At 40.2% G+C, this 12,338-nt stretch overlaps 1 protein-coding gene across 5 annotated transcripts in view; it reads right to left on the bottom strand.

The window, feature by feature from the left end:
* pcnx1 (pecanex 1) overlaps positions 1-12,338 on the bottom strand; it is a 450,027-nt gene that overhangs the window by 313,600 nt on the left and 124,089 nt on the right. For all 5 annotated transcript variants that reach the window (XM_072486041.1, XM_072486049.1, XM_072486025.1 and 2 more), the window contains exon 3: positions 1,887-1,992. In XM_072486041.1, coding sequence (XP_072342142.1) covers positions 1,887-1,992 — 106 coding nt within the window. The remainder of the gene's footprint in view (positions 1-1,886; positions 1,993-12,338) is intronic.

Raw genomic sequence — 12,338 nt, 5'->3', positions numbered from 1 at the left:
AGAGAGATGGGAGAACGTGTGTGCCTGACATGAGAACCAAGGCTCTCCAGCAGCACTCCTAATATTAAATGAATTTGAGCAAAAGAGGCAGCATTACTTTTCCCATTAAAAATAACAAAAAGGTCAGATTTAAGTGCTGAATAAGAAACTTTTTCATTATAATGCATGTATACATGTAAGAAATAGAAAAGACTTCTGGAAAAAAAAATTGTATGTTGGTCCTATTGCGCAAAAACAATTTTTATGGTCGATCTCTTCAACATAATAAGAATGTTTCTCAGGGGTTCAATCAGTACCCATGGGAGGTTAAATGATTCCATAGCTAGAAAAGTTTGGAAAACTCTGATCTAACCCATTAATGAATGTTAAATAGTGGAGGGGCCAACACAAATCACAGGACACCACAAGTCACATCCTGCCAATTAAAGAACCTGCTCCGTTTTTCTCCCACAGTCAAAAGATGTGCAGGTTAGGTGGACTGGCCATGCTACATTGCTCCAAAAAGGTTAGGAGGGGTTACTCGATTACGGGGATAGAGTGGAAGTGTGGGCTTAAGTGGGGTGGTCTTTCCAGGGGTTGGTGCAGGCCCGATGGGCCTTTTGCACTGTAAATTTTATGTCCTATGGTCTATGTTCTTCAGCTTCAGCTAACACAACTTCTCCAGGAGGGTATTCATTTCGAACTTATCATAGTGTTTCCCAATTTTGATCTTAACACCGTTTTGTTAAGGTGATTTTCAACAGGCAAATAAACTACAAAACACATACCCATATTGCAAAGATAGCAAGCTAATAATTTTCTAGCTACAATATATAATTATGCCAATTGTTATCATGATGTGTTCCTGTGCAGAATTAACACTAACAATTTTGTGGTTAAAATGGTAGCGTTTGCAAGACACTTTGTCACTTTTAACACTGTGTTGCCTTGAATCTCAGGACAAGTAAATTTGATTCAGTGAATGCAGTTTCCAGACATTTTATTTCCAAGTACTAAGAAACTCTAACTTAACTTCTAACATAACTCAAACACCAAGAGAAAAAATATATAAACCAAAAGAGTTGAGTCACATAGTTGTTTGGTAGTACAGAACTTGAGTATTGCTGAAAAAAGACAAGATGTTGAAGTTTTCAGCTTGGGTTCATCAAGACAATTCACAAGAATACCAACTTGTAAAGGAAACGGCAATTTATACTGCATGAGAAGAGAGTGCAGATTGGTTGGCATGTGTACTCTGGTTGATCGAGGTGTCTCCATAGCAACACCTCTACCAATCAGAGCCCACTTGCCAACCAATCAACACTTTCTTCTCATGTAGTATAAATTGTTATTCCCTTACAACTTGGCACTCTTGAGAATTAATCTGATGAACACAAGCTGAAAAGCTTCAACAGTATGTTTATTTTTTTCATCAATACAAAAGAGTCATACTGGACTCAAAGTATTAACTCAGTTTCGCACTGCACAGATGTTGCCAGACCTGCTGAGTTTTTCCAGTAATTTTTGATTTTATTTCAGGTCAGCAGCATTTTGCTTTTGTTTTAGCCAATGCTTAATTTTGGTCAGAACCAGCATTCTCGAGATTGACTCAGAGAGACTCTGGTGATGATATTTCTTAACTTACATGCTATCCATATTAAATTTGTAAAAATCAAATAGAAACATTGACTGAAAAGTGGAACAAGAAAAATGTTAATGTAAAATAGCCTTCATGTTTATAATATGCAGCTTGTTTAATTTACAGAATTAAATCCTTTTTATCAAAAGTTTGAGTTTGCAACAAAACTGCTGTTTTGATATTTGGCTAGAAAAATTCTGAACCAAAGCAAAAAAGTAACAATGTTAAGCAGCAGTCACTAATCACAGCAACATTGTCTTAACCATACCTGGTGGTTACTGTCCAAACCAGCGTAGGAATTGCGTGAACTGCAGCCAACTGGAGGCGTAGCTTCTCGTACAAACTCAGTCATCTCTATTCCACCTCCTGGATCACTGTAAATTAAATACAAGTAATTAAGAAATTTTAAGGCAACTAAAGAAAAATTATGCCAATATGGTTCTTGTCAAGTAAAACCTTGATTGAAACCTTATCCACAAGACTGCAAGGGACACTTCACAAAACTATTGTTCATTTCTTTGGTGTCCTGCCAATATTTATCCTTCAGCCAACTCACGAAAATAAACTGTCAGGTCATTATCACATGCTTTTGTGAGACCTTGCTACATACAAATTGTCCACTTTGTTTCCTACATTACAATAGTGCCCGTACTTCAAAACTACTTAATGACTGGAAATCACTTTGGGATATTGTGAGGTGATGAAAGATACCACATAAAAACAAGTCTACACGTGGTTCCTTCCATACTTCATTTGTTCCAACTATCACAAAATCCACCCTTCACCCCTCTGTCCTTGCTCATCACCATCCCATCTCCAGCCTCTCTTTACACACCAAATTCCTTGAACATGCTGTTGGTTCCCAAATCCACGCTAAACTTTCCTACAATTCCATGATTGAATACCTCCAATCAGGTTTCCAACTCTTCAAGATTATTGAAACAGCCCTTGTGGAATCACAGAATAGTATCAGGAAATAGTATAGGTGCTCATTTGGCCCTTCAGGTCCTGGCAAATTCCTAAAGACGTCCTCTCCCTCCCCCCTTTTCCCATATTCTTGCAACTTTCTTTCATGAATCTATCCAATTCCCTTTTGAAAGCTACAATTAAATCAATTTCCACCACCCTATGAGGAATTCATTCAAAATCCTATCCACTCATTGTATCAAAAGAGCTTTTGCTCATGTTGCCCCTGGTTCTTTTGTCAATCACCTTAAATCTGTGCCCTCTGGTTATTGACCCATAAGCCACTAAAAATGGTTTCTCTTTATTTACCACATCTTTATTATTTATTACTTTAACCATCTTTTATCAAAGTCACAAATGGCAGCATGTTTCTGTAGCCATGGAAAACTATCCCTCCATATTCTTCTCAACGTGTCTGCAGCCTTTGATAAAGATTACCATGTCATCGTCCTCCGACACTCCTCCTCCATTATTCAGCCGGGTCAGGCTTTCCTCACTTGGTTGTATTATTATCTATCCAGTCATAACAATAGAACCATCAGCAATGGCTTTTCTTCCCATATCTGCACTCGGGATACCTCTGGATTTCACTACCTCAAATCCCTCCACTGTCACTTATTTTTCACATTGATGTTCAGCAACCACTACTGGATAGATGAGCAGAAATTTCCTTAAGTCAAATATTGGGAAGACTAAAACTATTTTCTCAGGTCCCAGCCAATGACCGCTCTGTAGCCACCGACTCCACCACTTTCCATTGCAATTGTCTGAGGCTGCTCCAGACTGTTTGCAATCTTGATGTCATACTTAGTCCCAAGGTGAGCTTTCAACCCGACATCAAGACCACCCTCTTCCAACTCTGTAGTATCTCCTCACTCCACCCCTTCCTAAGCTCACCTGTTGTTGACACATTTATCCATGTCTTTGTCATCTCCAGATTTGACTATTCCAATGTTCTCCTGGGCTTCCTCCCATCCTAAACCTTACATAAACTTCAGCTCGTCAATAACTCTGCCGCCTGCATCCTAACTCGCACCAAGTCCCATTTACATTTCACCCCTGGGTTCGCTCACTCACACTAGCTCCTGTGCAGCAACATCTCAATTTTAAAATGTTCATCTTTTCAAATCCCTTCATGACTAAACCTCCCGCTTTCTATTTTCATATTCCTATCCATATTCTACAGCCATATTTTCAGCTGCCCTGGGCTCCAAGTTCAGGAATTCTCCTCCTAAACCTCTCCATTAAGACATTCCTTAAAACTTGCCTGTTCAGTCAATCCTTTAGTTATTGTCCTAATATCTCCTTGTATAGCTTGGTGTCAAATTTTGTTTGAAAACACTCCTGAGAAGTACTTTGGGATGTTTTACTACATTGAATATGCTGCACAAGTGCAAGTTGTTGTTACTTTCATTGTTGTAGTGACAGACTCCCACCAAAATTCTCAAGTGGAAACATGCTATTCAGCCCAACCATTCAACGTTGATGTTTAGTCTCTGCACGAGCCGCAGATCTAAACAAACCCATGTGCCCACCATGTGTCCCTATTCCTTATCACCATGCTTTCACCATCAACCTAACCTACTTTTAAATGTTGACATGGTCATTGATCTATTTAACAACTCTGATAGAGGATTATGAGGATGTGGTATGCAGCCTGTAAAAATGTTTTTCCAGCTTGTGTCCCAACTCCAATCCTACTATGACCTTGCCCCCTTATTCACAAATCTTCAAATCACTGGAAGCAGTTGGTCTCAGCCCCTTTCTTCCCATTCTTCACAATATTAAAGACATCAAGTCAACCCCCACCCACCCCCAAACCACCACTCCAAATCTTGGTCCGAATGAATGCAACCTATTTTTTCACATCTTTCTTCGTATTTGGCTTTCTTCAAATCCAAATGAATCTCTGCCGTGCCCTCTCTGTTTCAGAAGTCTTCCTACAGTATGAAAGCTAAAAATCCACACACTACACTAACTGGAATCTATGGTTTTACATAAATGCTGTAAAAAAAAAAATTCTTAATTTAAAAATCAACTTTTAGAGTTCTATACAACTTCCATAAAACCCAGTATTCCATTTCTGTTTTTTTTTAAATATACAGTATTATGCTCTTGAGGGCTGCTAATGTTTTGTGAACTGCACCTCTGTCCCTGCTCTTCCAAACCTGTCCTCATTCCAAATAAAACAGCACTTTTAGTTTTCACCGAAATATATTACCTCACACATCCTGACAATAAATTGCGTCAATCACTTTTTCAATCAATTCACTATCAATAATCACTTCCAACTTCTTCTGGTCGTCAAGACACTGTGAATCACATCTAACCGCTTTGAAAAACTGCCTTTAATTCTTCTCTCTTTACTCAATTCTAACTTTTTTTAATTCCAATTTATTAAACCCCCTCCCCCAACTCCTTACCCCTTAATCTCAAGTTGCCTCCCATATGATGCCACACAGAGAAAGAAATCAAGATGAAACTATCTTCTGTATAAAGTAATTCCCCATATCTCTCACTACCAGGAGAAAATGCAAATACTTCCTACCAATTGGAGATGGTCTTAATTTTTATTTTGAGCCTCAAGGAGACATCCCATTTGTTATTTATTTTTCTCAATATCCTTTCATTTCAACCCTGGACCAGCTTCATCCATTTTAATATAAGCTGGCACATCAAAGTTTCTGATAATGATTTGGAGCCAAAACACCATCAGAAAATGTGTAATGAGTTTCTTTCCAAAGAAATGGCATTCTAAATTCCTTCAACTGTTCAATTTGCATATGCTTTAATGTGATTTATATTATAATAATAATCTTTTTATTGTCACAAGTAGGCTTTAACACTGCAGTGAAGTTATTGTGAAAACCCCCGAGGCACCACATTCCGGCGCCTGTTCAGGTACGCAGAGGGAGAATTCAGAATGTCCAAGTTACCTCACAGCACAACTTTCAGAACTGGTGGGAGGAAACCAGAGCACCCGGAGGAAACCCACGCAGACACGGGGAGAACGTGCAGACTCCGCACAGACAGTGACCCAAGCTGGGAATCAAACCTGGGACCCTGGAGTTGTGAAACAACAGTGCTACCCAATGTGATACCGTGAATAACCTAACATCATTGGCATGTTCATTCTTAATAAACCTGAAGTAATGACAACACACATGTTAATTTTTCAATGTAAATATCATCTCATGTCGAGGTGGAAGACAAGTACAACTTGCACTAGAGTGCAGGCAAACCAACCATAAACTTCTTTGTAACCCTTCCCAAGCATAATGAATACACAGTTAATTCCAAAAAGACTCAAATCCCTGTTGCTAAGTGAGCAGCCAGGTAGCCTTGCTCCCAGCCTCAGCCATTACCTAGTTTAGTAGGATGGCAAGAGGTCTAAAATTGCTTCCCTGGCAGGGTGTGCCGATCTAGTGCACAGAGATGTCACAGTTGCTAATCCACATTTTGCAAAGCATAAACGCATTGCTCAGTGTGGGTGGACAACCCTCCATTGTGCCACTTTATAATGCAGAGTATTATGGTTGCAATACTCAACATCACCAAGTTGGCCCTAAGTAAGCCACATAAATATTTTTAAAATTGCCAAATATATTATAAATATTGTATTTATTTTTTAAAATCAACAGGTGAATCAAATCTGGGAGTGATTCTCAAAGTTGCTTAAATTTTGAGAGCCTTAACATCCTCACATGCCAAATTCCTTATTTGTAAACAGTGCTGTGGTAGGTGCAAAGCAGAAATCAGGCACTTTCATATGAGCAGACTTTGAAGGTTGGGGGTGTGGTGAGGGGTTGGGGGTGGTGGTGTGGTATGGGGAATCGTGGGCCTTTTTCACACACCTCCTTGTGCCCAGCTTGACAACATTGATAGAGGCCTGGCAGCTTGTCCTCTTGGCTAGTGAAGGTGCATGGCAGGGAAAATCTGTGCAGGGAAAAGGGGAGAAAAACAAATTACAAAACACAGCGGATCAAGCTTCATCTGTCGTGGTTGAATGATGTAATTTGAAACTTTTGATTGTTAAAGAAAGAACTTTCATTTATCTAGTACCTTTCATGACCTCAGGTCATCCCCTAACACTTCACAGCCAATGAAATACTCTTAAACTTATAAAATGAAGAACCAGAGTAGCCAATTTGTGCACTGCAAGTTACTGGTTTAATAACCTGCTTATGCAATGTTGGTCGAAGGATAGATGTTGGCCAGGACATCAGGGGAACTCCACTGCTAGCAGCATCCCTTAATATTGCATTTAAGTGTCAAATGACATGCTGAAGTTCCTGGAGTGGGGCTTCAACCCATAGCCCAATTTTCTGGTAATGTGAAGTAGTTTGGCTTGAGGGTAAGCGACTATCCTGGTATTGCTTCTACAGCAGATGGAAAAGCAGAATTGAATTCCAAGCAGTCAAATACAATCCTGACTTTACACTGCCACAGCCCCTTGGTCTCGATATAAGCCAGAATGATGGGATAGAAATCTGTCTCCAACAGCTGGAAAGATCTGAAGTAAAATGAGTTTATGGCAATAGTGTCAGTCCGAAGCTCGGAGCACTCAAGTTTACAACACAAGAGCTACCCATAATTTTATTTAGATGCTTAAACCACCAAAAGGACAAAACCACATTTTGGAAGGGGAGATATTTATAGAATCCGTAACAGTGCAAGAGTCCATTTGGCCCATTGACCAACCTTCCAAAAGAATGCCCACTCCCCCACCCTATTCCTGAAACACCATAACTCCATCTGACCTGGACACTAAGGGGGAATTTAGCATGGCCAATCCACCTAACCTGCACATCTTTGAACTGTGGGAGAAAAGCGCAGCACCTGGAGGAAATCCACGGGAAGAATTTGCAAACTCCATACAGGCAATTACCCTCGGCTGGAATTGAACCCGGGTCCCTGGCGCTGTGAGGCAGCAGTGCTAAGCACTGTGCCACCATGCTGCCCAATGTGAAGCAATTCCTCCTGTACCTAAAATGTTTAAAAACATATTTTAAAACTTATCATACTTTTTCTTACTAGTTAGATGACAACCACTGTTAATTCCAAGAGACTTTCTGAAGAGCTGCAATTTTTGGTGTTTGAGACAGGAAAGGGCTGATCTGTTGACATAGACACTTAGAAAGCAAGCTATTCTGAGCATTCATCCTCACCTTCTGGATGGCAAACCTGTTTATTTATTTATTTATTAATAATCCACCTAAACAGTCAGCCCTGATTTACTAATATAGACTTTGCTACATTACAACAATGCCATGTTATATCTCTACCTTTTGTATTAGTACTCATTACTACAATTATAAGATGTTTGACAGCCAGTGTTAGTACAAGCTGCATTGATATGGTACCTTTACCGTGCTAAAGCATCCTTGTGAAGTACATTACCTTTCACAAAGGAAGACTGGTGACTGAAACAAGGTCAAAAATAAAAGGCAGCTGCAAACACAATTGTTAAATAAATAATTATCAGTTTCTTTCTACATTTCATAATTGCCACTGTTATGCACCAACTATTGTCAAGAGGCATTAGGGATCAGCTTCTAGCTCTTTGTCAATGTTGCTCTAAGTTGCCTTCTAATGCTACTCAGTGGAACGCAATTCTTTCGGTTTTCCGTCATTCCTTATGGGGCTGTGTCGGATTTTGATTCAGTTTCACAGTGGTGCAACTTGCATGGAATTCAGCAAGTGTCTAAGTGAGTCTTTTATCACGCTTTATTAGCAGGATGCACTAATTTTCCCATGTGCTCTTCCACAGACAAAATATATCTGGGAATAAGATTTTTAAAAAGCGAAACAACAATTCACCAAATATGAAAAGCACCTAAGCATGGATTTTGTGAAAACTGAAACATATATATATTTGATGTTATTCAAATTGGAAATTAGTGATCAAGTGTAGAATGCTTACTGACGTGGTATAATAATGCATATATATATGTTAATGAACTAATCAAGACACTGTGTGCAGACCCCTTAAAAAACATCAATCATATAATTCTAATATAGTATCAGAATAGACACCAAATTGTAAGGAAGTATTCAGGTAGGTTTGAAGTTGCAGTGAATCCATTGGCTCTCGCATAAAACTTCTCCAAAGAAGAATGTATACACTACTTGGAACCAGGAAAGTTCCAGACAGTAGAATTTACTGCGGTTAGACCAGTGAACACTGTTTCGGGTTTGACAGATTTCTGATATGATTCAATCAATGACCAATTCAATGCATAAATAGTTCCTCTTCATTCCATTGTACTAAAGCACTAAAACTGGTTTGAACTCAAGGCTACACTGTCAGCTGAGTCACTTGGGGTACTAAAAGTAACTGTAGTACACCAAGCTTTTTTTTTTGGGGGGGTGGGCGAAGGGGTACTATCCACAGGATACCCTAGAGCAACTCTCCAAGCTTCCTGCAAGAGCACAGCTCAGCTCTGCCATAGACAATTACAAAACTAGCATCATCTCCCTCCAAAACACAAACCATCCTGATTTGAACATGTAATCATAGTTCTTGCATCATTTCTAGGTCAATAGCTTAGAATTCCTAACATAACATTGTGGCAACAATAGCACTCATGGGCTGCAATGGTTCATGAAGATCAAACAGAACTTCCCACGTCAACTTGAAAGGGGAGAGGTAGAGATCACCAGTCATACGTCTTCACTGTTGATGATACAGAATAGTAGTTACCTCCAAAGGCCTCAGGAAGTGTGGGATCCCCTGGTTCAGTTCCTGCTCAGTGAGTTATCTGATCTCCGCCTGGGTTCTGCTGTGGGTGCTACAATTGGACTAGAGAGAGGAGGAAGGGGGAACATGAGCAGTCAAAGATCCAGACCTTAAGCACTCACCAGTCAGTCAACCCCCAGGGATGGGCAATGAATACAGTGTGGTCAGCATTCATAGAATGCCTACAGTGCAGAAAATGGTTGTTCAGCCCATCAAGTCTGCAACCACCCTCTGAAAAGAGTACCCTACCTCGGCCCATGCACCCGCAACCCCACCTAACCTACACATCTTTGGACTGTGGGAGGAAACCAAAGCAAAATCACACAGAGAGAACATGCAAACTTCACACCGTAACCCAGGGCCAGAATTGAACTTGGGTCCCTGGTGCTGTGAAGCAGCAGTGCTAACCACTGTGCCGCCTATTGCCAACATGAAGAAAATTTTAAAAGACACTTGAGAAAGACGGCAACTGATGGAACCATATTTCTTTCAATCGATGCCTTCAGAAGCAAATGGGAGTAGAATTGGAGAAGTAATTTTTAAAAAGGCATCTTTTATTGCCAAAGCAAAAAATAAGTATTTTGTGCACAACAAATGTTACATTCCTTAGAAATCCTATGTAATGCTGGTCAGCTATGTGCAATATTATACAACAATACAATGCTTTGAATAAACATGCCAGTTCTTTTGGAGAAAACTTCCTATCTGTTTGTTATCTGTCTGACAGCCAGCCATAATAGCAAATACAAAAAATCATGTTGCACGGTCGAAGATTCGTTCCAGACAAAAACGATCTCCTATTTTAGGCATTGTCTATTCCAATCTGGCTAACATTGATAATTTCCACCATGACAGCCAACTAACTTTCAGAAAGTCTGTGCTACCACATATGTACTCGTGCAAGCACTGACATGCAATGCAATCACTGATAATCACACATTTTAATATTCCGTTTATTTAAAAGCCATGTGGAAAATCCATGATTGAATCTTCCAAAAAAAATGTTTTATCACAGGGTTCTCACTGAGGCTAGTCCAAAGGAGGTTTTAAGGGGGCATCAAAAATACACTGTGCCATACTTTCACACTGCCACTGAAATTTGTCTTCCAATTCTTCCACCGCCTCTCGTAAAATTCAATTGTTTGAGTGATCTTTTTTTATTCGTTCTCAGCCTTCATCTTCTCAACCTGGCTGAGTATGCCTAATGCTAAATACAACAACAGTACCATTGATGTTTGCCTGTTTTCAGAGACTGAACACATCGTGGGGTGTACCAGCGCCAGAGACAGACAACAGCCCTTGAAGGAGCCAGCAAAGTTAATGCGATGGGCTTCAGCAGGGCTTGAACTAAGCAGTTTGGCACTGCATTTGAGGCAGAAGGGCGCTGTGGTTCCATGGCCAATGTATGGCACTTTGATCTACAGATGACTGGGCATGTTTGCGATGGGGGAAACAACCAGTTAAAAAAGGCATCAGGGCATTGGGCGAGCGTGCAGACTCCGCACAGACAGTGACCCAGCGAGGAATCGAACCTGGGACCCTGGCGCTGTGAAGCCAGTGCTATTTGGAGTATTGCGTACAGTTCTGGTCACCGCATTATAGGAAGGACGTGGAGGCTTTGGAGCGGGTGCAGAGGAGATTTACCAGGATGTTGCCTGGTATGGAGGGAAAATCTTATGAGGAAAGGCTGACGGACTTGAGGTTGTTTTCGTTGGAGAGAAGAAGGTTAAGAGGAGACTTAATAGAGGCATACAAAATGATCAGGGGGTTGGATAGGGTGGACAGTGAGAGCCTTCTCCCGCGGATGGATATGGCTGGCACGAGGGGACATAGCCTTAAACTGAGGGGTAATAGATATAGGACAGAGGTCAGAGGTAGGTTCTTTACGCAAAGAGTAGTGAGGCCGTGGAATGCCCTACCTGCTACAGTAGTGAACTCGCCAACATTGAGGGCATTTAAAAGTTTATTGGATAAACATATGGATGATAATGGCATAGTGTAGGTTAGATGGCTTTTGTTTCGGTGCAACATCGTGGGCTGAAGGGCCTGTACTGCGCTGTATTGTTCTATGTTCTATGTTCTATCCACTTGTGCTACCGTGCACAAAAACACAAAAAACTATTGTTTAGGGGGTGTATGCCTATGATCTGTGGCTCATAAACATCTTTGCTGAGAAGAAATATCACAATATTGGCCAACACTTAAATTATTACCAAGACAATTTTAATATTAATAGTTTTAATATTTTCTTCCAATGTGACAGATTTAGAAAAGAAAGATCTGCAACTCTATGCAAGCAGAGTACAAGACACAAATGTTCACAATGCCAAAACTTTTCCTGATAATCAGGTGCTATTACATTAAATGCAAACATCAGAACAAACCCTATCCATTGGCAAGCACCAAAATGTTGACTGTTGAAGACGAAGGGAAGACGAGCATATGCCAGATCTGTCAAAAGTTCATCTCAAATAATACTGTGCTGTTTTGTTTACTGGAATTGTTATCCAGCTATTTGATACAATAGAACATAATTTCATTACAGAAGCTTTCAATGTCCTTTGCTGCCTCCACATCAAAGCTATCTGCACTATTTCTACCTTCCTATTTTTCAATCTAACGCAAGGTCTTGTCCACCTGCTCGGGTGGTGTAGATGGAAGAAAAATACTCCCTGAGGCAATTCAAAGAGCAGGGAGTCAGTGTTTTTTCCAACATTAATCCCCCACTGAGCCAAATCAGAAACAGATTGACCTCATTAAGCTCATTTGTTATTTGTGGACCTTACGGCACACAAATTAGCTGCCCCATTTGCCTTACATAATAACAGTGACAATCTTCCAGAAGTTGATCATTAAATGTCAAGTCCTTTGGGATGGAAAAAAAGTACTGGATGAGTGCAAATGGTTTATTTTCTTCATTTGAGTATTTATCCAATTTCCTCTTAAGTGCAATTTTTGACTGAGCTTCAACCTATCTATATTCAACACTTTCTACTTTGCCAGAGGTAGGTTCTT

This window comes from Scyliorhinus torazame, chromosome 2, assembly GCF_047496885.1.
Source record: "Scyliorhinus torazame isolate Kashiwa2021f chromosome 2, sScyTor2.1, whole genome shotgun sequence".
In the NCBI taxonomy this organism is placed as follows: domain Eukaryota; kingdom Metazoa; phylum Chordata; class Chondrichthyes; order Carcharhiniformes; family Scyliorhinidae; genus Scyliorhinus; species Scyliorhinus torazame.
The sequence above is the reverse complement of the archived record's forward strand: the minus strand, read 5'-3'. Positions and strand labels throughout refer to the sequence as shown.